At 37.0% G+C, this 26,681-nt stretch overlaps 1 protein-coding gene across 1 annotated transcript in view; it reads right to left on the bottom strand.

The window, feature by feature from the left end:
* LOC131903347 (vomeronasal type-2 receptor 116-like) overlaps nucleotides 1-22,669 on the bottom strand; it is a 29,244-nt gene extending 6,575 nt beyond the window's left edge. The window contains exons 1-4 of the mRNA XM_059253881.1: nucleotides 22,473-22,669; nucleotides 4,898-5,189; nucleotides 3,820-4,617; nucleotides 2,309-2,536 (exon numbers count right to left, since the gene is read on the bottom strand). Of these exons, the coding sequence (XP_059109864.1) occupies nucleotides 2,309-2,536; nucleotides 3,820-4,617; nucleotides 4,898-5,189; nucleotides 22,473-22,669 (1,515 nt within the window). The remainder of the gene's footprint in view (nucleotides 1-2,308; nucleotides 2,537-3,819; nucleotides 4,618-4,897; nucleotides 5,190-22,472) is intronic.
* Between the last annotated feature and the right edge of the window lie 4,012 nt (nucleotides 22,670-26,681).

Here is a 26,681-nt window from a genome sequence, read left to right as displayed (position 1 = left end):
CCAGTGCTTGCCAATGAATCTCTGCATCTGCTTGTATAGTTATTGGATGAAGATGAACTCTTTTAATAGAGTTCATGGGGGAATCTGCTGTTATCTTGAAGGGACCTTTTGAAGAAATATGTTTCTCTCTCTGCAGCTTTCAGTTTCCTTTCTTTACTTCTATAATTCAAGTTTTAAGTAAAATATGTGATGGGAAGATATCTTTTACTGATATGTGTTTAGAATTTAAATGCCTCCTGTCTCTAAATGTCCACATGTCTCCCTATATTGTGGAAAATTCCCATTATATTTTACTGGATATACTCTTGATGTCTTGGTAAGTCCTTCTTCTTCTCTTCTGCTCATTGTTTGTAAATTTGATCCTTTAATCCTATCCCCCTGGTCCCATATATCCTTCACTTGTCCTTATTTTTACCTTTGTCACAGTTTCAGTTTCCTAATTCTTTTGCCTTGTCTTCAAGTCTGCCATCTTGTCTCCAACTTGAAATATTCTGTTAGTGAAAATTTTTATTAGGATATTTATTAGATTTATTTTCCTTTCTTTACATATTTTAGTTTGAATTTTTTCATTTGTTTATACCTTTTCAAATGTGTTAGTCACATGCTCACTCTCAGTTCCTCATTGTATACAAGTTTTTGTGATCTCATTGTATTCTTCTGGAGGTGATTTGTGTCCTCTTTGATATTCTGGAATACTGTTATAATCCTTCTTTGAATTCTTACTTTAGCATGTCTTTGAACATACTCACATTTAAGCTTCTGACTCTGACATTTGGAGTTGTATTGATTTGCTTTCTTTATATTTTGTTCCTCTTTTCTGCATAGAAAATTTTATATCTGGGAGTAGAGCACTGTTTGCATTGTTCCTAATCTGCTGTATGCCTCCAGTGGATGTTTTTTGTAATGCTCAAGTGAACTTGATTAGAAAACACTTGAAATTTCATTGCTGCTCTCTGAATGGATAGAAAGTGCAGTTTCTGTACCTTCAGCTCATATGTCCTCTTCCCTGATAATAACTTTCCTTGTCATTCTGAAAAAGAATATTTTTGTAGATTTTATACTATCTGGTCTTCATGAGATACAACTTTATATCAAGCTTGAAGACTTTTCTGAAGTTAGCCTCTTTAAATTTCAAGGTACTTTATAGTCGGGAAGTTGGAATAGGATACCATAAAACTACCCCCATCCCAAATCATACCTATATCATGCCATAGACTTATAGTAGAATAAATCATTTATGAATTTTCAAAAACCATTTATTTTGCTAATATTACTTCCTCACCACACACATAAGGAAATTAGACACACCCTTGTTTGCGTGGACTGTGAAAGAATTAGTGGGACCAAGAAACATTTTCTACTGAGCAATTTCTTTTACACAGGACGTGCTTCAGGGACTAGAGAATTGGTTCAGCTATCTGTCACAATTCTTGACCAGGTAAAAGGCCCCAGTTTGATTTTTAGCACCACTGTGTGGCCCTGCAATGTCTCCATTTCGCAGGGATCCAAGTCTATATGCATGTATATGCACCAGGCAAACCAGTGTTGCAGAGACTTATATGCAGACAAGACATCCATACACATTTAATAGAAAAAAAGGAAAAAAAGAAAAATGTTATCATTCATCGGGTATCTAATGTGTTATGAAAATATTATCTTAAAGTATAGTTAGAGATGTTGACCATTTAGAAGCTTGCTGGTAAAAAGGATTAAAGCAAATTATATAATAAGAAATAATAAGCCGGGCGGTGGTGGCGCACGCCTTTAATCCCAGCACTTGGGAGGCAGAGCCAGGCGGATCTCTGTGAGTTCGAGGCCAGCCTGGGCTACCAAGTGAGTTCCAGGAAAGGCGCAAAGCTACACAGAGAAACCCTGTCTCGAAAAGCCAAAAAAAAAAAAAAAAAGAAATAATAGTTTGCATGTGTTACTTAAAACCTCCTTAGATTTGGCCTCAGTCTTTCAGCATCTATGTCAAAGGTTCAGCAGAAAAAAGGACAATCACTGTGTAGTAATCAGGATGGCTTCGAGAAGATATTGCTCACTTTGCTAGAAATAATAGAGTACAGTGGTAACCAATTTTCTTTATATATTAAAAACCAGAAACCTGTTCTAGAGTAGTAAAAATTCACTGTATGTGTGGCATGCATGTCTGAGACCCTCAAAGAATTAGTCAAATGTCACATCAAAACCTGAAAAGAGAAAATATAAATTAGAGGCTAGAAAATGCTTCTCAATGTGACAATCTATTTCACCACCTGACAATGTTACCACGGTGTAACAGAAATGAGTACAGTTAAGTCAGACCCACCTGTCTATTTCCTGTGGACCACTCTATCACATCTTCATATATATGGAGCTGTTGACCGTATGGGAAATATGGACTAAACTCTCCTATCTTCACCTTAAATCCAAATCCATTTGGGAAATTCCAAATCTGGAAAATGTCATACTCTCCCTGCTGCTTTTCTCTTTGGTTCATATTCACTTTTTCTCCAACAGGATTAGTGAAGTGAGTCTTCCTCAGAAAGGAGTGCAGCTGAAAGAGAGGCAGCATTCTATATTGTGTGTGCCCTTCCTTGATGTCAGAAAACATACACTGATTTCTTCTTAAAAGCAACATTATTGAATGTGTCCCGGGAAGAAATATAATAAAAGTAAGTGCATAAATGAAAGTATCATAACATTCCTAGAATTAAAGTTCTTTCAGAGGAAACTACCAAAAAGAAAACCAGACATACAAACAGATACCAAACATTGATATAAAAAATGCACACACACAGAATGAGAGAAAGACACACAGACAGAGAAAGAGACTCACATCCCTACAGACTTTCATACATCATATAGCGACATACAACATACACACACTTACCTATACATATACTTGTCAGACACACACCTGAAAATACAGTCATAAACAGACAGACACATGAACACAAACAGACACACAGAAACCTACGAACACAGCCTCACACACAAGTGCACACTTTTATAGACTACACACAAGGAGACGTACACAGATAAAAGCACCCACACAGAGAGACATTGACAGGCAAATTTATGCTCCCATCCAAAGAGAAATTGACAGACAAAGATACAGATAGACACACAGAAACACAGATACACAAATGTGATAGCAATATGCAAAACACACAAATAGTCACAAGCAAACACATGGTAAGAAACACACAGGGATTTATACACAGAAACAAACTTCCACAAAGAAAGGCACTGACACAAGACATTTTATGCTCAGTTCCACAGACAAGAGATTTGCAGATAGACAGAAACACATATATACATAGCAACAAAAATATACACACAGAAACATACACCCATACACAGTGGGAACCATCCATACACACTTATAAATACACATGTATATTCTGAAATGAGTTATGGCACTGTTTCCTGTGAATTACTCTCAGAGTGCCAAAGGAGTTCTGCAGAGCCTACAGTGGGACAGAATCTGTTGAGAACACTTGTAAAAACCATCTGATACACCGATTACCACATATTTGACAAATGATGAACAAGGGCTCTTCTTCTTTTCATGGAAAGGATTAATGAGGAAGGACTGTTAGGTTTCCAGTGGGGGAGCAGAAGCAATGATATTCAGATGCTCTGTAAGATAATTACTACTATTCTTTGATAAATTGTGTTTTCCACTCCGTTGCTTTTGCATTAAGATTTATACCAACCTCTAGCTTACATTTTCAGAAATATGTCTATTTTATTAAACATTTACTAATCCAGTAAATCAGGGCATCTGACAGACTGTTGATGACACAACATTTCATCCAATAGAAGAAACACTACCTTCAAGCAGTTACCATAGTGTCCTTTCCCATCATCCACTTGTTGAAGAAGCATCTCATGAACAGCATGGGCCACAGCATACACTGCATTATATATGTCATAACTGTCATCACTAAAAGCCACGTCGAAAGTCTGTCTCATTAGCCATTGCAATGAAGCATTGGATGAACAATTCTTCAGTGTCTCACACTTAGAAGCTGAGACCTCACAGTTAAAGTTCATCCATCCCAGCCTTGTGAGGTATTCATCTGTGTATTTGAGAGGGTTCAGTGTCTGAACAAATTTTTTAAAACCAGAAATCTCAGAATGGTGGTGTGCAAAAGCTAGTGTCCCATGGGATGAGTCAAGTGTTAAGTCTCTCTTACTTGTAGTGACATCCCACTGTGAAGTGGTCACCCATATTCTCTGTATACCTAGAGATTCCCACATTCTAAAGCTCACAGCTAGAGTACTGTCTGTGTCACCATAAATGATAACTATATTTGTGGATGATGTCATGATTTGGTTATAATACATTTCAGCTCTTGACATGTATAAATGCGTGTTGCCTGGGATCATACTCACAAAGGCAAAGCAGACTCTATTTTTTTCCATCTCTCTTCTCAAATGAGATAAAAATTGGGTACCCTCATCATTGTCTAAGATGGCCAGTCCTATCCAGTTCCAATTGAAGTGAAGCATCAAAGAAACCATGGCCAGGGGTAGAGCTGTATCCTTGGGGGCCATCTGATACAGATAGGGAAATTTTTCATGATCACTCAGGATGGTATGGAAAGGTCCATAGGTAAGATGGAGGACCTAGGACACAGGGGGGCAGCATGAGATTGCATGCACTCCTAAGAACTTGTAAACACACTTTTTGCAAAGAGTTCCATAAAATCCTCTTAAATGTTACTTCTTTCCTCATCTCAATTTCAAAAAAGGAAATGAAGCCCCATCAAGTCTCTGAAAAGCACCCTTGAACCACATTGTCTGACATAAGTGTGAGGCTAGTATCCTCCTCACACTCTTCTTAGCATCTGGGAGTGGTACCAACGGAGTCACGATTTCTTGCAAACCCACACCACAAATGTCTCACCTGTTGAGATCTGTAGGGGTCCTGGAATATTGCAACCATTGCAGATGTTGCCAGGTTTGGTCCACTCAGCATCACTAAACACATAGTATCTTTGAAACAATTATAATTAGGGGGAAAATCTCGATTTTCTTCAGATAAAGGCACACGCCTGTATGATTTTGACACAGTCTTACAACTACCTTCAGGGAATTCAAGTACGAATGACATATTTGGCAAAAGATCAAGGTTCCTGTTGACTTCATCCAGGGAAAAAACTAAGGCCAATGGAAAGTATTTGTATTCAATTGATGTTCTGGAAAAGGGTATGGTGTTTATTAATGACAGATCTACAGATAATCCTTTGTAGTCAATAGAAGGAATATAATGAACTGGATGGTATTCCAAACCACCCCCAAATACTGAAACAAATGTCTTGTGCTGTGAGGTTGGAATGACATAAGAAGCTGGAAGTTTACAATGGCTTTTAAAATTCATGAGAGTGCATCTTCCATGAGTAACATGAGCCATTGGCATCTTCCACAGACAGGAGTGTCCATTTCTGCTTTGGGAGTTCTTACTTAGCAGATAAAGACAAAGACACAGGCTTTATCCAAGCAGCAGTCCTGATCATGTCTTCATTTTGGAATCATCAAACAATATGAAAAATACATGTGATGTGTGAACCAATGAGACTATGGCATTTTCTTATGATTTTAACTGACTTGGCTAAGGCAATCAAATAATGTTTTATGAGCACACAATAGTTTGTACATTTGGCTCTTGTGCTTACAATTTTTTACAATCAGTGGGCAATCTAGTTAACATATACCCTCATATCCATTTTGTCTTGTTCTTTTATTTTTCTGGTTTATCTAATGCAGGTGTAAAATTTTTATTTTGGAGATTTGTTTTTAAATTAATTTAACTACCAGAGATGTATTTGGTAAAGGTATATGTCACTATTCATCTGCATGTATGGACAGGACTAATGCTTATGTAGGCCATAGTGTGGAACGGATTATATGCTTTTGAATGATACCTTCTTCTAGAGCACACTGGCCTGAAATGTACGATGATATGCCTGCTCCAGATACTGAGTGCAGAGATAAAGGGCATTTACTACCTCCCCAGTATTGTTCACCTATTTTATGTTTTCACAGGCAAGTCATATATTCACACTTGGTATATCTGGTCAACATAATTTTTTTCTAGAAAATATCTTATGACTATCTTTCCACTTACACTAACACAGAATGCACATACTACTGATATTTGTATATGCCAGTATTAAATCTTTATAAAATAGAAGACTATAAAGTGTGAAATGTATGAAAGATTGTTTATGAGGGTTTTTTGTAATAAAAATGAGTAATATACAGTTGGGTGTGAAGAATACCAACTTATGTTTCTGTTTATGGGAAGAATAATAACTTATGTTTCTTTTTTTTTTTTTTTTTTTGGTTTTTCGAGACAGGGTTTCTCTGTGTAGCTTTGCGCCTTTCCTGGAACTCACTTGGTAGACCAGGCTGGCCTCGAACTCACAGAGATCCGCCTGGCTCTGCCTCCCGAGTGCTGGGATTAAAGGCGTGCGCCACCACCGCCCGGCATAACTTATGTTTCTTTATACTCAATTCACATCATCTGACCAATAAATATCAAACATATTCCTTCATTCTGAAGGATTCATTCAGAGTTAAATACAATCACATTTCCAGTTATAAATTGTACCACTGTGTTTTCTTTATATATAAAAAATAAGATTTACCTATACATTTTTAAAATAAAAATTACTTTAATATTTCTTTATTACAACCCAGAAAAATACCGTTGAAAGTTTCAGTATCACACAACAGGAATTTGTGAGTAGAATTGTGAAGCTCACACACTAACTCCTGCACACTAAACATTCAGAAACTTAAGTACCTGAGCCATTAGAGTGGCCCAGTGAACAAAAGTACTGTGTTTAATAACTGCCATCCACATTCTACAAAATGAAATGTGTATTATGCCCTGTTTGACAAAAGATGCATATATAATAAGCAAAATTACAAAAAGTAAGCATAGGAGGTAATTGGGATGTAAGAGTCAGAGAATAAACAATTTAAATATAAAGAAAGAAGACACATGTTTCTTACATAATGGCAAAGATGTGCAAATAGGTAACTCCTCTATCCGTATTCTCAAGTGTCCGCAAGTAACTCATACCACAGCCATCTCTCAGGGAAGTGACAGTCTCACTTTTCAAAGAATGCAAACATATTATTTACACTCTATAAATTCCTTATTTACTAAGTAGAGAGTGAAGAACAGAACTTTGAAATTAAAGGCCAGGATTTGTACATGTATGTAAGTGAAGCACAGATAAATAGGGAAATATGATATTCACAGTGAACATGTCTCGTACTTCTGTTCTCGATGAGACTTCAGAAGACATAATGTAACCACATTCAGAGCATCAGAAATAGTAATTGTATATCTATGTGAAAATTCTCTGCAGCTACATGTGCCACAAATATTAGTTGCTCTAGCACGTGCATTAGGACCTACACAGTAATGAAAGGACCATCAGCTGACTCTACTCTATGGCTGTTTACATGTACCATGTTAGAATGATATTAATTGAAATAGAATTGTGGTCCATTTGACTAGTCATCACCTGCTCCTGTGCTACGAAAACTTAGAAGAGGAGGGCTATATGTGATAGAACAAGGTAGAGTCCTTTCTTAACTCAGCTCCAGCCATGTAAGTTGGAGTTGTAACTGAGAGAAAAACAGAAAACTCCCTGGACAAAATAAAATTAGAAAAATAGCATTGAGTCTGTAAAATATTTTTGAGTGTTGATGTGCAGGTTGGGAAAATGGGGGAGAAGATTCAAAGCTTTGCTCTGATCCTCATCCTCTATCCCTCATGAAATATTCATGATGATATTTCATAAAACATACAAAGGAACTTATGTATATTCAAAACATTGTTGAAATTCTTTTTCCTCTGGCCACTGCACTGCTGCAAGGGAGAAGACACAACCTGTCACCAAGTCTCCATCTTTGTCTTCATTCTGCTTTCTTCTCCAGGAGCATCCACGATGAATGAAACTGGACACAAGAAGTGGAATGCTCATGAGCAAGAAGAGGAAAGTCAAAATGAACATATTTTCCAGCTGTATGGCTTAGCAGTATCAATTGTGACCAGCCATGCAGATAAGCACATCAAATGGGCAGTCATGTATCCCCATCTGCTTTCATTTCTGTGGATGGAGAAGAGACACCTGTGCATTTATGATGCTTTTTTTTCTGATGTTTCCTCACTCCTTGAACAATCTCTGACACTTTCTACTCTGTGGCTCTGCATCTGATGTCAGCAGTCCATGTGATTACATTTGGTTGATAAATATATATGAGGAGAGTTCAGGTAGTTTCATGATATCACTCATCTTTGTGGTAATTAATGCCCCTGGCCAGATGCAATTTTGGGAATATTTGGGACCATGACTGCCTCATCAACCCATTAATGTTAATGCCTTTAGATGGGTTGTCATGGATGTAATAGATGATCCACAGTGAGGCATGCATTATTAGTTCAGGAGGATTAAAAATCAGAATTCGTGGTTACACACTGGGCATTGTATCACAAAGTTCTTGTCAGGGTAAAGCAGCTTCATATTTGGAGCAATTGAGTTCCACACAACTTGTACAGTGGGGCCTATGCTACAAAAATGACAGGTCCAGAATATTTACCAAATCCTGTGTTTCTACTCTCTTGAGAACAACTACTCAGGCCACATTCAGAAATTTTCTGTATTCTGCTGTTCCAAAATTATCCAGCTCATCAAAGAATCACAGTTCATTTTTACATTTGATGTTGATTTTTAAATATTCAACAAGACCCCGAGAGAACACCAAACCACTGTTCCTCATTTAATATACTATATAAGACATATCGCTTCTCCTCGTCCCAATCAAACATTATTAATGAAAAGACAAGCTGCATATTTGATTTCTAAAACATGACATTCCTTCTTGATTCTTGCATCTCACAGATCAATACCTTTCGATAATCCATTTATTCTTCTTTATCTTTGATATCCTACACTGTTTTTTTTAATTTTTATTTTGCAATACAATTAAGGTCTACATATCAGCCACAGATTCCCTTGTTCTCCCCCCTCCCGCCCCCCTCACCTTCCCCCACCCCGCCCCCCATTCCAATCTCCTCCAGGGCAAAGCCTTCCCCCAGACTGAGATCAACCTGGTGGACTCAGTCCAGGTAGGTCCAGTCCCCTCCTCCCAGGCCGAGCCAAGGGACCCTGCATAGGCCCCAGGTTTCAAACAGCCGACTCATGCAATGAGCACAGGACCCGGTGCCACTGCCTGGATGCCTCCCAAACAGATCAGGCCAATCAACTGTCTCACCCACTCAGAGGGCCTGATCCAGTTGGTGACCCCTCAGCCATTGGTTCATATTTCATGTGTTTCCGTTTGTTTGGCTATTTGTCTCTGTGCTTTATCTGACCTTGGTCTCAATAATTCTCTCTCATATAAACCCTCCTCATTCTCGCTAATTGGACTCCCAGAGATCCACCTGGGGCCTAGTCATGGATCCCTGCATCCAGATCCCTCAGTAGTTGGATGAGGTTTCTAGCAGGACAATTAGGGTGTTTGGCCATCCCATCACCACAGTAGGTCAGTTCGGACTGTCTCTCGACCATTGCCAGCAGTCTGTTGTGGGGGTATCTTTGTGGATTTCTGTGGGCCTCTCTAGCACTTTGTTTCTTCCTATTCTCATGTGGTCTTCATTTACCATGGTCTCCTATTCCTTGTTCTCCCTCTCTGTTGTTGATCCAGCTGGGATCTCCCACTCACCCAAGCTCTCTTTCCCTCGACCCTCGCCCTTCACTACCCCCACTCAGGTCCAGGCTGTTCATGTAGATCTCATTCCATTTCTCTGTCATTGGGCGATCCCTGTGTCTTTCTTGGGGTCCTGTTTTCCAGGTAGCCTGCCTGGTGATGTGAGTAGCAGTCCAGTCATCCTTGTTCCACATCTAGTATCCTGTTATGAGTGAGTACATACCATGTTTGTCTTTCTGAGTCTGGGATACCTCACTCAGGATGATTTTTTCTAGATCCATCCATTTGTCTGCAAACCTCATGATGTCATTGTTTTTCTCTGCTGAGTAGTATTCCATTGTGTATATGTACCACATTTTGTTTATCCATTCTTCAGTTGAAGGGCATCTAGGTTGTTTCCATGTTCTGGCTATTACAAACAATGCTGATATGAACATAGCTGAACAAGTGCTCTTGTGGTGTGGTTGAGCATTCCTTGGGTATATGCCCAAGAGAGGTATAGCTGGATCTTGGGGGAGATGGATTCCCAATATTCTAAGAAATCTCCATATTGATTTCCAAAGTGGTTGTACAAGCTTACATTCCCACCAGCAGTGGAGGAGAGTTCCCCTAGCTCCACATCCTCTCCAGCATAAGGTGTCTTCAGTGTTTTTGAACTTAGCCATTCTGACAGGCGTAAGGTGGTATCTCAGAGTTGTTTTGATTTGCATTTCCCTGATGATTAGGGATGTTGAGCAATTCCTTAAATGTCTTTCAGCCATTTGAGTTTCCTCTGTTGAGAATTCTCTGTTTAGTTCTATAGCCCATTTCTTAATTGGACTGTTGGTCATTTTGATGTCTAATTTCTTGAGTTTCTTATATATTCTGGATATCAGTCCTCTGTCAGATGTGGGATTGGTGAAGATCTTTTCCCATTCTGTAGGCTGTCGCTTTGATTTGTTGACCGTATCCTTTGCCCTACAAAAGCTTCTCAGTTTCAAGAGGTCCCATTGATTGATTGTTTCTCTCAGTGTCTGTGTTACTGGTGTTCTATTTAGAAAGTGGTCTCCTATGCCAATGTGTTCAAGACTACTTCCTACTTTCTCTTCTAGCAGGTTCAGAGTAGCTGGATTTATGTTGAGGTTCTTGATCCACTTGGACTTAAGTTTTGTGCACGGTGATAGATATGGATCTATTTGCAGCCTTCTACATGTTGATATCCAGTTTTGCCAGCACCATTTGTTGAAGATGCTTTCTTTTTTCCATTGTGCACTTTTGGCTTCTTTGTCAAAAATTATTTGTTCATAGGTGTGCGGATTAATGTCAGGGTCTTCAATTCGATTCCATTGGTCCACATGTCGGTTTTTATGCCAGTACCAAGCTGTTTTTATTACTGTAGCTCTATAGTACAGCTTGAAGTCAGGGATCGTGATGCCTCCAGAGGTTGTTTTATTGTACAGGATTCTTTTGGCTATCCTGGGTTTTTTGTTTTTCCATATGAAGTTGAGTATTATTCTTTCCAGGTCTGTGAAGAATTGTGTTGGTATTTTGATGGGGATTGCATTGAATCTGTAGATTGCTTTCGGTAAGATTGCCATTTTTACTATGTTAGTTCTGCCTATCCATGAGCATGGGAGATCTTTCCATTTTCTGACATCTTCTTCAATTTCTTTTTTCAGGGACTTAAAGTTCTTGTCATATAGGTCCTTCACTTGCTTGGTTAGTGTTACCCCAAGGTATTTTATGTCATTTGTGGCTATAGTAAAGGGTGATGTATCTCTGATTTCCTTCTCTGCTTCTTTGTCCATTGTATATAGGAGGGCTACTGATTTTTTTGAGTTGATCTTGTATCCTGCTATGTTGCTGAAGGTGTTTATAAGTTGTATCAGTTCCTTGGTGGAATCTTTGGGGTTGCTCAAGTATACTATCATGTCATCTGCAAATAGGGAAAGCTTGACTTCTTCCTTTCCAATTTGTATCCCCTTAATCTCCTTATGTTGTCTTATTGCTCTGGCTAGAACTTCAAGAACTATATTGAATAAGTATGGGGAGAGTGGACAGCCTTGCCTCATTCCTGATTTTAGTGGAATTGCTTTGAGTTTCTCTCCATTTAATTTGATGTTGGCTGTTGGCTTGCTGTAAATTGCCTTTATTATGTTTAGGTATGTTCCCTGTATTCCTGATCGCTCCAAGACCTTTATCATGAAGGGGTGTTGGATTTTGTCAAATGCCTTTTCAGCATCTAGTGAGATGATCATGTGGTTTTTTTTCTTTGAGTTTGTTTATATGGTGTACCACATTGACAGACTTTCGTATGTTGAACCACCCTTGCATCCCTGGAATGAATCCTACTTGATCATGGTGGATAATTGTTTTGATGTGTTCTTGGAGTCTGTTTGCCAGTATTTTATTGAGTATTTTTGCATCAATGTTCATGAGGGAGATCGGTCTGTAGTTCTCTTTCTTTGTTGTATCCTTGTTTGGTTTGGGAATCAGGGAAATTGTAGCCTCATAGAAGGAGTTTGGTAATGTTCCTTCTGTTTCTATTGTATGGAACAATTTAGAGAGTATTGGTATTAACTCTTCTTTGAAGATCTGGTAGAATTCTGCACTGAAACCATCTGGTCCTGGCCTTTTTTTGGTTGGGAGACTTTTAATGGCTGTTTCTATTTTGTTAGGGGTTATTGGACTATTTAAATACTTCATATAAAATAAAATCAATATTTTATATGAAGTATTTTCTTTATTTCCACTTCTGTTAGGGGGCATCAAGGTTGATTCCATATTTTCTATATTCTGAATAATGCTGAAATAAACATGGGCAGGCAAGTGTCTATGTGCTTTGTTGACTTATCTACCTTCAGAAAGTTCAAAAGATGGTGTGGATGGACCTTAAGATATTGGTACATTTAATGACTGAATTAGATATATATGCTTACCACATTGAGGACCTTAGTTTCTACTCATATTAAAACAGTGATGGGAATTCCCAAAACTCCTACATGCTCATTAATTTATTTGGTCTTTTTTTTTAGCTATTCATTCTCACTGTAAAGTGGGACATCCTAACTATGGTTTTCCATTATTACAACTAAAACATTTGAATGTACGTTCACACTTACATAGTCTTATATGATTTTTAAAAAAGAAAGTGTAAAATACTGGTTATATAGAAATCAGGATTACTGTTATATTTGTCTAAATTTAGGTTTTGAGGGACTACAAAACATTGGGTGAGTTTAAACAGTAGCTTTAGTTCAGCAAATTAAGGTTTTGGGAAATAGAAAAGTACAGGAGAAAATGTGAATATGGTGTGAGTTGATCCTGGGTTCATATCCAGCCTTCCTCACATATTGGGCTCCTTGGGTTTCAACTCAGATTTATAACTGCCATTTTTTGTTTCGTTTTTTGTTTTTTTAAAATAAAATGGTGCTAGTAAGTATGCCACCTAATAGGAGACAAGTGTTACTTTGTGTCTTTTGCTCTTAAGCAAAGACCTGGCACATAGTAAACATTTTATAAACACAGATGCCCCTCTCCAGTCCCTGTAGCTTCTTGACACCATACTGTGTGGGCTTTACAACAGTGGACTAGAGGGACATCTTTCACACCTGTACTGTACTAATTCCCTGTCAAGTCTGTTCTCCACTGCTTTGAATCCAGCCAGATCCAGCTATGCCCACCTCACCCAGTGTGAGTAGGTAGCAGGGCCTTATGCTTTCTATCAGGAGTGTTGATTCCTGGGGCTGAACTGAGTCACCAGAGGATTCATATGGTAGTGTGGAAGTATCAAAGGCTCCTTGTCCCCTTGTACCACAAATCCACCATATTCTTCAGGCATGTTCCTTTACTTTTATTGTGGTTGTTTTAATGAGGTTTTATTGTTTGGTTGGGTGTTTTGTTTAATTTTGGTTTTTGTTTAAAGTCACAAGTTTAATTATTACTCAGGTAAAGACCCAAGGAGATTGTTAGCATAGAAGAATATTGTTGGGAAGCCTATTAATTCATGGTGCAATTCAGAGTTATTTAAATAAACCCTTGGCCCCTGAGCATATTTCAATAGCACAGTAATGAGTGAAGGGGGCATATATTCATGAAATAATAAATAAGGTGTTTATAGGCTTTCCACAAACTGAAAAAGAAATGGATTTTATCCACCTTTGTCCTTAAAGTAATCTAACCCACAAGATTATATTTAAAATATTTGCATGGTGCTAATAAAAAAAAACCTTCATTGCAAATGAGGTTCCTTAAATGAGAATGGACCTCACTCTGGGGAACACAGAAATTAAACCTAGGGCCAGCATCCCCAGTAAGATACAGCCCGTCCTCCCAGTCTGCTCTTCACCTTCAGATAACAGGAACCAAGGGAATCTAGTGTAGGAAGGATGCTTCCAAGGTAAAGTGTAGCAGGGAGAAGACGAGAGGGTGGGACAGAACTTGTTTGTGCAGTCTTCACAGAATGCCACGATGCTGACACACAGTCCCTGAAAGTCCACTTTCTTATCTCCCCAATACCTGACATTTGAAATGAGTTGCCTAGTTGCACAAGCCAGAGTGAAATGCCTGACAGGCAGCTTTGCTCCAGGCCCTCTCCTTCCCTGCATGGCACTCGTCTCCTCGTGAGACTATGAAGTTAAGGAAAGTGCCATGCTTGCCCTACTGTGTCCTATTGGAAACCAGACCTCAAACCAGCAGTATCTGCATTGCCTAGAAACTTGTTGAAATGCTAATTGCTGTTTTCAAATATTCTACCTTATTTATACTTTTGTCTACATGAGCCTGTGGAATTAGTAATGTTAATCTTCCATTGAAAAAGGAAAGCAAGCCGGGCGGTGGTGGCGCACGCCTTTAATCCCAGCACTCGGGAGGCAGAGCCAGGCAGATCTCTGTGAGTTCGAGGGCAGCCTGGACTACCAAGTGAGTTCCAGGAAAGGCGCAAAGCTACACAGAGAAACCCTGTCTCGAAAAACAAAAACAAAACCAAAAAAAAAAAAAGAAAAGAAAAAGGAAAGCAGGTTTTCCACACCCATGTGTCTTAGTCACAAGGGAATGCATGAGAGAGTCAGGAAGGTGCAATACAGACTGTCCATTTTAAAACTGAGGACGGTAATGTGTGATTTGACTGGGGAGAATGGAAGGAGAAGGTCAATATCTGTGGATAGCCCATCAGTTTCTCTGACCACAGCGTCCTGAGTGTTTCCTAGGTATAGTTGCTCAATTTCCTACTTAACAAAAATGAGTAGGAAATGAGTAAATCCTTGGAAAGGAAAAACAATCCACTGAAAGAAATGAATAAAACTGTATAAGATCTGAAATAGGAAACAGATCTATGAAGAAAACACAAAGCGAGGAACTTTTAGAAAAGGAAAATCCAGGTCAGCATACAGGAAAACAAGAGATGGAGTAGAGAATCTAAGTCATTGAGATACAAGAGACAAAATAGATACAATTATCAAAGGAAATGTTAAATCTAAAAAAGCCTTGTCACAAAACATCCAGAAACACAGGAACACTATGAGAAGGCCAAACTTAAGAGTAATAGGAATACAGGAATGATAAAGAATCCCATCACAACTGCCCACAATATATTTTTCCCAAAATCATAGTTTTCCTAATCTAGAAAGGAAAAGCCTACAAAGGTACAACAAAGTTTACAAAACACCAGATAGATTGTAACAGATAAAGGATGCCCTCACAATATAATCAAAACATTAAATATACAGAACAAAGTAAGAATATTAAATAGTATGAGGAAATAGGTGAAGTAACATGTAATGTAAACCTATCTGAATTGCATCTGATTTTTCAATGGAGACTATAAAAACCAGAATGGTGTGGCCAGTTGTCCTGCAGATGCTAAGAGAGCACAGAAGTCAACCCATACCACTATACCCAGAAAAACTTTCCATCCTTATAGAAGGAGACAATGGGATGCTCCATGATAAATCAAATTTAAACAGTATCTACCCACACAGACAGTACTACAGAAGTTAATAGAGGGAAAATCCAAACAAGCAAAGCTAACCTCACCCATGAAAACACAAGAAACAAAATAATCTCTTACCAGCAAAATCAAAAGAAAGGAAACACTCACAAACATCACCACCAACAACAAACTACAACAACAAAAGAGAAATTAGCAATCATTTCCATTGATATGTCACTAGTATCACCTCCAGTATAAAAAGACACAGACTAACAGAATGAATGTGGAAAGAGTATCTGTCCTTCTGGAAATAATAATAAATATACCTCAAAATCAAAGGTAGTCATACCTTGGAGTTAATGGCTGGAAATTTTTTAAAGCAAAATGATGTAGAAAACAAGATAGGGAAGCATTTCTGACATCTAACAAACTACACTTCAAACCCAAATTAATCAAATGAGATGAGAAGAAATACTCCATATTTATATAGGAGAAAGCCATACAGATAACATTTCACTTCTCAACATCTGTTCTCTAAATGCAAGGTCACTCATATTATTAAAAGAAACATAACTTAAAATGAAAGAAAAAGAAACATAACTAAAGCTTAAATCACGCATTGACTCTCAGACACTGATAGCAGGAGATTTCAATATCCTACTCTCTCCAAAGGACAAGTCATCCAGACAAAAGCAAAGCAGAGTAATTCTCGTGCCAACAGACTTTATAAATGAAAAACCTAACACATATCTACAGAACATTGTACTCAATCACAAAAGAATATTTCTTCTTTTCAGGACCTCATGGAACTTTTTCCAAATTTGACCAAATACTTGGTCACAAAGCAAGTTTCAAACTTTGCAAGAATATTGAAACAACCCTTGCATCCTAACAGACTACCACAGATTAAACCTAAACTTCAACAATAAGAGAAAAAAATAAAGCATTCAAACTCATTGAAAATGAACGGCTCTCTAATCAATGACTAGGGGATCAAGACAAGAATAAAGAAATTAAAAACTTCATAGAATTAAATGAATATTAATAAAACATACACCCAAACTTATAGGACAAAGTGACAGTGGTGGTAAAATAGGGTTCATTCATCTAGCTGTTTACAAAATAAGTTGGAGAGATCTGATACTAGCAATTTACAACACACCTGAATGCTCTAGAATGAAAAGATGTAAGCATATCCAAGAAGAATAGACTCTAGTATAATCAAACTGAAGTCTTAATCTATAAGATAGAAAAAAAGAGAACAATAAAAAGAGTCAATGAAACAAAGAATTGGTTCTTTGAAAAAATCAACAAGATAGACAAACCCTTATCCAAACTAACTAAAAGACAGAATATTCAAATTAACATAATCAGAAAAGAAAAGGGAGACATAATAATAGACATCAAGTAAACCTGAATAATCATTAGGTCATATTTTAAAAACTTGTAATTAACAAAATTGGAAAATCAAACAGAAATGGACAATTTTCTCAATAGATACCTCTTACCAAGTTAAACAAAGATCAGCTAAACAATTGCAACACACCTACAACCCCTAAGAAAATAAAAGCACTCTTTCACAGTCTCCCAACCAAAAAACCCAGAGTAAGATGGTTTTAGCACACGGTTTTACCAGACATTCCAGTCAGAGCTAACACCAGTTTTGTTCCAATTATTCCACAAAATGAAAAACAGCAGGAAGACTGACAACTTCATTTTATGAGGCCACAGTCACATTTCAAAAAACACAAATAATTCAACCACGAAAGAAGATTACAAACAAATTCCCCTTGTGAACATAAATGTAAAATATTCAATAAAATATTTTCAAATTGAATCCAAGAAAACAAAATATAATTCAACATCAGAAAATCTGTCAATGTAATTCACCATATAAAGAAACTGAAAGGAAAACACCATATAATAATGTCATTAGATGTTGAAATAACCTCTAAGAAAATCCAACAGCCCTTCATGATAAAAGTCTTGGAGAATGTTTTATTTTTTATTTTTTCAAAATCTAAGTAGGAAAGTGAGAGGGAATAAAGAAATGTGTAAATCAATCTTGGTTTCCAAAAACAGAGAATTTAATGAGGAAAATGTGGTATACAAGCAAGAAGTTTTTCAGTATTAAAGACATGAAGTTAGTTTTTGTGGGTTTTTTGGGGGTCGGAAATTAAATGCAATTAGAATAATCATATTAAGCAAATCATAGAACAAAAAAAACCACTTTTTTCCTCTCAAAAAAGTCTTGGGGAAAGTAGAAATACAGGGAACATACAGCGCGCACACACACACGTCCACTGCTACACACAGACGTACTGAATCCATAGAAAGATACATAAATAATACAGCTACATACTCATTTCTACACACTCAGGTACATGCCCAGACACACAGATAAACATAGTAACACACATAGACAGAAAGGCATATACCTACAAACAGACAAAAAGAAAGTTAAACACACAAAACACATCCACAGGCCCACACAAACATGCATAGTCTCAGAAATACACGCAGAGTGAGAGAGATGCACATACAAACAACTACACAGAGAGACATTGACACAGAAAAATTTATGCCCATATCCAAGACATACAATACAAACAGACACATGCACAGCAACACAGACATATGAATGTGCAAGAACATACACAGAAACATGCAAAACACACACAGAGGCACATGCAAACCCATGCACTAACTAATACTCACATAAAGATACACACAAAAATAAACACTCATACAGAAAGACATTGCCATAAGGCAAATTTATGATCACTTCTACAAATAGGCAGATAGCTATGCAGCTAGGCAGAAACACACCCGTATATAAAGCAACACAGATACATACATAGATACACAGAAACACACTAACAAACATCCATGCACAGTGAGAACATCCATTCACATACAGAAATATGCATGTATGTATCGAAAAGAATCTTAGCAAATTTCTTATATAATTACTCTCCTAGATTTAAGTGAGGTCCCCAGAGCTTAGAGTGGGAGCAGAATCAGCTAAGGACACTTGTGAATACCATCTCCTACACTGATTAGAACATATTTGAGAATTGATAAATGAAGACCAATTTTCTCAACATGGAGAGCATTAATGACTAAGGACTGATATGTTTTCAGTATTAGGATGAAGTGAAGATATTCAGGTGTTTGTAACATAATCACTGATTTTCCTTGACAAATTGTTTCCTCCACTTAATTCCCTTTTGCATTAGAGACTTATAGGAATGACTAGATTTCCTTCCACAACAGGAAAAATGTTTAGAAATCTATTTCATGAATATTTTTAATATAGTAGATTTGAACATCTAAGAGATTTTTAAGCACTATGACATTGAAGACACTAAATATCATCCAATACAGGAAACACTACCTTCAAGCAGTTAACATAGATTTTTTTTTCCTTTGTCCGTTGACTGATTATCTTCTTGTTGAAGAAGCATCTCATACAGATCAGGGGCCACAGCATACACAGCATTGTATACATCATAACTGCCCTCAATAAAGGCCACTTTGAAAGTTTGGAACACTAGCCATTGTAATGAGGCATTGGATGAGCAATTCTTTTTTTTTTTTTTTTTTTTTTTTTTTGGTTTTTTGAGACAGGGTTTCTCTGTGTAGCTTTGCGCCTTTCCTGGAACTCACTTGGTAGCCCAGGCTGGCCTCGAACTCACAGAGATCCGCCTGGCTCTGCCTCCCGAGTGCTGGGATTAAAGGCGTGCGCCACCACCGCCCGGCTGGATGAGCAGTTCTTCAGTGCCTTAGACTTAGATGCTGAGACTTCACAGTTAATTTTTATCCACCCAGCATTGCCAGGTATTTATCTGGGTGTTTGAGATGAGCCAATATCTAGACAAAAAAAATTAAAACCAGAAATTTCAGCGTGATGGTGTTTTGTGGGAGTTTACTAAGCCTCTGTGTGTTTGTTTGTGACCAAGCTGCTGCAGAACACAGGAAAACTTCTGTCTAGAGTGCTGTGCGAAAGCTAGAGTCCCAAGGAATCAGTCAAGTGTGAAGTCTATCTTATGTGTAGCATCATCCCACTGTGAGTTTGGGACCTATATTCTCTGTATACCTGGAGATTGCCACATTCTAAAGTTCACCCCTCCAGTACTGTCCATGTCACCATAAATGATAAGTACAATTGTGGATGATGTCATGATTTGGTTATATAATATACTTCAGCTCTTGGCATGCATAAATGCATGTTGCCTAGGATCATGCTCACAAAGGTGAAGCAGATTGTATTTTTCTATCTCTGTTCTCAAATGTGAGGGAAATTGAATAGCCTGATTATTGTCTGAGATGGCCAGCCCAATCCAATTAGTGTTTATTGTGGTCAAAAATCTACAGATGATCTTTTGTAGTCAGAGTGACAATCATCTTGTATTGGTCAATATTCTCAACCATCTAGTAAGTATGATTGAAACAAATCTGCTGTGTGAGGTTGAGATTAAATAAGGAGGTGGAAGCTTGCAAAAGCTTTAAAAATTTATGAGAGTGCATCTCACATAAACAAGATAAGACTTGCATTTTTCACAGAGGGCTGTCCATCTTTAGTTTTTGAGTGCTTGCTCTGAAGGTAAATACAAGGACACAGCCTTGACCAAACAGTAAACCTGAATATGAATTCATTTTAAAATTTTTGAACACTATGAAAAATACGTGTAATGATTGAGCAAAGTTTCTGGTAATTTTAAGAAAAGAAACTGAATTGGATAAGGCATTCAAAGCATGACTGGTAAGTGCTCAGTAGTGTTTCTGGGTCAACGTTTAGCTCTTGTGCTTATAATTAATTGTAATTAGTAGACAATATAGTTAACATACTCCCTCATGTCCATCCTCATCTTATTCTTTTTTTCCTTCTGGTTTATCTGTTGCAGGCACAAAATGTTTTTTCAGAAGATTTATTTTTAAGTAAATTTAAATACCAGAGTGTATTTGGTAAATAAATGCATCTGTGTGTATGGACATGAGAAATACTCCTTGAGGCCATAAAAAAGCCATGGATTCCATAGTTTTGAATGACATTTGGCTTTAAAATGGACTGGCCTCAAATTCACAGAAATACACCTGCTCTTTCCTGAATGCAGAGATTAAGTGCATGTACCCACTATTGTTCACTTATTTTATGTTTACAAAAGTATGTTCAATGTAAATATACTTGGTATATCTATCAAACATAAATTTTCTTATTGGGAGCACCCTTTATATATGTTTCTGTTACAAATACACAAAACTAGCATTGTATTGAGAACTAGAGGGTCATCTAGAAATTGCAGTGAGAATTGTTTGTGCCAGTATTACATATTTGCAAAATAAAAGAATATAAAGTGTATGCTGTATGGGAAATATTTATGAATTTTGAAATGAAAAATTGTTGACAAGTTAGTAGGAATAGAACAATAGCATTTTGTGTTTATATTTTTGGGAAGAATAATAACTCCCATGTCTTCTTACTCATTTTGTATCATCTGACCAATAAAACTCAAACTCAAACAAACATATTCATTATGAGTGATTCTCTCAGACTTAAACACAATCTGTTTTCCACTTAGAAATTGTACCAGTATGGTATCTTTATGTATAAATATATTTATCTGTTCATTTTGAAAACAAAAAATGTTTTCGAATATTCTTTATTACCACATGGGGAAATGTCATTGAAATTTTCAGCAACAGTTAACAGGAATTTGAGATTATAACTTATGAATCTCAAACACTAACTCCTGCACACTAAACATTAAGATACATGAATGCCTTGAGCTGTTAGAGCTGTTACCCTACTGGACTAAAGAGCTATGTTTGAAAACAACTATCAGCAATACACAAAATCAAAATGTGTATTGTGCCCAAATTGGTAAAATAGGTAGCTATAATTAGTAAAACTACAGAAAGAGAAACGTAAGAGGTTAGTGTGATGTAAGTGTCAGAGACTAAATAGCTTAGACATAAAGGGAAGAGACACATTCCTCTTAAAAAATGGCAAAGATGTACTGGTAGGTAGCTGTTCTCAAGTGCTGCCAAGTATCACATGCCACAGCTCTTACTCAGGGAAGTGACAAAGAGAGTAAACAGTCACCATGTTAGTGAAAGCTTTACACTTCAAAGAATGCACATATATCTTTTAGAGTCCACACATTCCTTCTTTACTCTGTAGAGAGAGTGAAGAACTAGACTTTGAAATCAAAGTCTAATAGTTACACATATATAAATGAAATATGGAGAAACAGGAACACATACGAAGTTCCAGTGGACAGGTCTTCTACTTCATTCTTGATGCAGCTTTAGAAGGGACAATGTGACTACATGCAGAGCATTTGAGAGTGTAACTGAATATACATGCAAAAAGTCTCTGGAGCTAGGGTTGCTGTAAATATTAGTTGTCCTAGTACATGCATTGGGAGTGACATAATGATCTAAGGGTCATCACAGACTATTTCACAGTCATTTACTTACACTCATTTAGAATGATACTTCTGAATAGTATGGTGTTTCCTTCAGTAACACACCACCAGCTACTGTGCCGTGGAAACTGTGAAGAGGAGGGCTACATGTGATGGAAGAAGATAAAGAGTCCGTCCTTCGCTCAGCTTCCAGCCTTTTAAGTAGTAGAATAACTCGTAGAATAACAGAACACTCTCAGGACAAATTAAAAGTAGAAAAATAGCACAGAGTCTTTAAAAGAACTTGAGGTCATTTCTTAGTTTTCAGATTGGGTATCAAGCCAAATACTCAAAGCATTGCTCTGACTCTCATAATCCTACCCCCAATGAAATATTCATGATGGCATTTACATAGAAAATATAAAGGAACTTACTGTTTATTAAGAATGTGGCTGAAATAATCTTTCTCCACAGGCCACTGCACTCTGTAAAGGATGAAGATACAACCTGTCAACAAGTCTCTATCTTCGTCTTTATTCTGCTTCATTCTCCAAAAGCATCTAGGAGGAATGATACTGGACACAAGAAATGGAATGTTCAGGAGCAAGAACAGAAAAATCAAAGTGAACATCTTTGTCCTACTTGAAGCCTGGTCAGTATTTATTGTGAAGTGCTATTAAGATTAGCACATTATATAGGCACACATATATTCCCACCTGCTCTTTCTCTGTAGCCAAAGGAGAGTTTACTTGTGAGTCATGATTCCTTTTTTTCCAGGTGGTTCCTCTCCCCAGTGTAGGTATCTTGGACACTCTCTTCCCTGGGGCTCTGCATCTGATGTTCATGTAATTAAATTTGGTTGATTAATATGTCTGAGGGAGTTCAGCTAGTTTCATGACATCACTCATAGTTGTGAAAATTAAGGATCTTTGGAGGATGACATTTTGGGAAAATATGATCTCAGGACTGTTTAAACAATCTGTTTGTTTTAATGCCTTTAGAAATTACGTCAGTAGATTTTGCAGATGTTTCACATTGAGACCTACCATAATGATTCAGGAAAGACTCACAAAGACATCATTTCCTGTTACACATTGGGAATTGTATTATGAAGTCCCAGTCAGGGAAAAACAGCTCCATTTTTAGAGTAATTGAGTTCCACACAGCATGCACAGTGGGACCTATGCTACACCAGTAACAGTTACAGAATATCTAACCAAATTCTGTGCTTCCACTGTGTTGAGAACAAATAATCAGGCAAAATTTCAATATTTCCTGAATCCTGTTGTTCTGTACATATCCAGCTTATCATAGACACACTGTTACACATACATCACAAAAATGTTTTTTTAAGTATTTAACAAGATCCATAGAAATCTTCTGTCCTACATTTCAAATACTAAATAAGATCTCTCACTGATCCTCCAAACCAATCCTTATTAAAAAGAAGATGAAGTAAATATTTGATTCCTAAAACATCATCTTCATCACCAAGCCTCAGTTCTAATAGTTCAAATCCTTGTGTTGACCCAATTCTTCTGCTTTATCTTTAAAGTTGTTGTTGCTCATTTTACAGCCCAGTAGTGGTTGTGAAGAAGTCTGTTTTGAGTATCTTAGAAGCAAATAGAAAATGGGGAGTGACCCTGTATTTAATGTGAAAATCGTTCTTATAACACTTTCCTAGACCTCTGTTTTTGTTTGCACTCTAGAACCTGTCCTGCCAGTGAGAGTGTCCTGATGAGTTTGGGCTGATGAGACTGTTTCAGGGGATACGGTCTACAGTGAAGGCAGAAAAAAAGTAGGGCACATCATTGCTGTGGTTGATGATGTGTCCTGTTTAGTATTTGAGATGAGGCACCTAGGGCTAGTGTTCTCATGTTCTCTGATTGTCCATTTAATAATAAATATTTAAATAGTGCATGACCTCTGGTTTTGTGATGAACTATCCTGGGGGCCTAAGATGTGTGAATAGAACAATGTGACAAGAAGAGTCTTTCATAGGCAGATGGAAAATTCACATTTCATGGAGCAGGAAAATAAAAATTCCACTTGTTCATCTTCAGTGTCGTATCCAGCTTTGTTTAATGTGGTGTAATTATTATTTTTTAAAATTAATATACAGCATAAAGCATTTTATTCTGGCAATTCACATATGTGTAGCATGTCTTTTGTTGGTATTTCCCCCCCTCTCACCCACATCAGTTGCTCATCTTATGATTCATTCCATTCCTCAATGTAAGAAGTTTCCTTTTAGCCGGGCAGTGGTGGCGCACGCCTTTAATCCCAGCACTCGGGAGGCAAAGCAAGGCGGATCTCTGTGAGTTCGAGGCCAGCCTGGACTACCAAGTGAGTTCCAGGAAAGGCGCAAAGCTACACAGAGAAACCCTGTCTCGAAAAAAAAAAAAAAAGTTTCCTTCTGACTTCATGATATCTTTGAGCATATTGAATTAATGAGACCAGACTGATATTTTCTTTATCCTGACTTCACATAGTTCCCAATACCTATTTCCTTAAGGCCTTAAATTCTCAAATAATTCCTCTCCTACATTAATTGTTTCCATGCATGTACACACACATACACATATAAACTCACAATCATACACATAAACACACACACACACACACACACACACACACACACACACACACACACACACACAAAATTATATCTGGAGTCTGAAAAGTCTGAATTTCTAGAGACCATCTGTTTAGGTAACATGATGACCTCCTAATTCATCCCCAATTCCTGCTAATGACATCATTTAATTCTTGCAGGCTGAAGACAACTCCATTATATCTAAATAAAACCTATGTGGCTTTCCTCTGAATTCTATTATATCTAGAGAAGTCTGGACCCAATGATCTTATTTGTAAAACTTCATAATTTTCAGTCATTTAGGAATTACATAGAATCTATTTATTTAAACTTCTTTAAAATCCATGTATATGTTATAGTTAAAAATCACTGTGTATATATTTCTGTATGGTAATTCATGGGAAGAAACTTTCAAAATTCTAAGAATGCATTGCAAATAGCAGTAATGAATCATCATATGAAAATAAAATTACAAAATTTTAGCTGATTTCTTTTAATTTCCTCATCTGTGGACAAGCATCAAGTATGCTTCCATATCTAAAATATTCTGAATAACAATGAAATAAACATGGGCAGACAAGTATCTGTTATCTACACTTACTTATGTATTTTCAGAAGGTTCCATGAGAGATGTTGTTGGACCATAATGTAGTCCTATGTTTACTGACTGAAATAACATTCCTACATGCTTATTAATTTATTTGGTAATATTTTGTCATTCCTTTCTCACAGTGGTAAGGGATTACCATCTTAACTATGGCTTTTTATTTTAATAGCTAAAACAATTATGTATATTTTGTACTCATGTTGTCTTTCACAGTTTGAAAAAATTGAAGTTAAAATCCAACACTGGTTATAAAGATATTAGCCTACTAATTTTTTAATGTTGGCCATGGACTTGCTTTAAAAGGCATTAATCAGGTTTAGCTATGTTGAACACAGGAATAGAATTGAAGTCCTAGATATAAGTTCATACACCTATGGACATCTGATTTTGATAAAAAAAAAGACAGAAATACAGAATTGAAATCATATTGTATCTTCAAAAGATGTTGCTGGGATGACTGGTAGTCTGCTTACAGAAAAACCCAAATAGATTCACACTGCTCACCCTGCACAAAACTCAAGTCCAAATTTATCAAAAATATCACCAAAAAACAGATACCCTGAACCTGGCAGACAAGAAAATGGGGGATAGCCTTGAACTCATTGGAATAACAGAAGAATTTCTGGAAAAAGCACCATAAGTGCATGCACTAAAACCAATAATTAATAAATAGGGCTTCATGAAACTGAAAAGCTCCTTTAAGGCAAAAGACATCAGCCCACAAAATGGGAAAATATTTTTACCAACTCTATATTTGGTAGAGGACTAATATCCAAAATATATGAAGACTTTAAGAAAATAGATATTATAACTAAACACAATTGAAAAACAGTGTACACATCTATATAGAAAATTATCAAAACAGGAAACTACAATTGCTGAGAAGCAGTTAATGAAATGTTCTTTGCCTTGTCTTACTCTATACTGTTTTGTCAACTTTGTTTCTTGTCTTTTGGAGTCTTTCTCCTTTTGTAAGAGAAATGGAGGCATAGTGGATCTGTGAGGGAGATTACGTAGGGTGGTTTTTTTTTTGTGTGGGGGGGGGTTTGTGTAACCAGCACAATGTTTTTAGTCTCTGCACTCTGCTGCTGTTAAAGGCACACATTAACTCAGACATCAAAAGAAGGACTCCCAGTAAATTTTAAATGTTATTGTATACTACAGAAACGAAAGAATTTCTGTTCTGCACTAATGTCCAACAGCCAGGTCTTGTAAAATAAGTGGCTGAGTGGAAGATTATGAGAGAGCGTGTATAAAAAGGTGGTGTACATGACACTTCTTAACATCTTTATTAGAAGAAAATTGAGAGTCATTAGATAATGCACACATCTTGCATTGTATCCGTATAGATGGTTTTATACCAACATTACAGTTATCAGATACAATTTATAGTGTGCATTCAGGAAGTTGTTTTCTTCTTTAAAATTTGAAGAGAATTTC

Source organism: Peromyscus eremicus, chromosome 1, assembly GCF_949786415.1.
Source record: "Peromyscus eremicus chromosome 1, PerEre_H2_v1, whole genome shotgun sequence".
Classification (NCBI taxonomy): domain Eukaryota; kingdom Metazoa; phylum Chordata; class Mammalia; order Rodentia; family Cricetidae; genus Peromyscus; species Peromyscus eremicus.
Note: the sequence above shows the minus strand (reverse complement) of the source record. Positions and strands in the feature narration are given on the sequence as shown.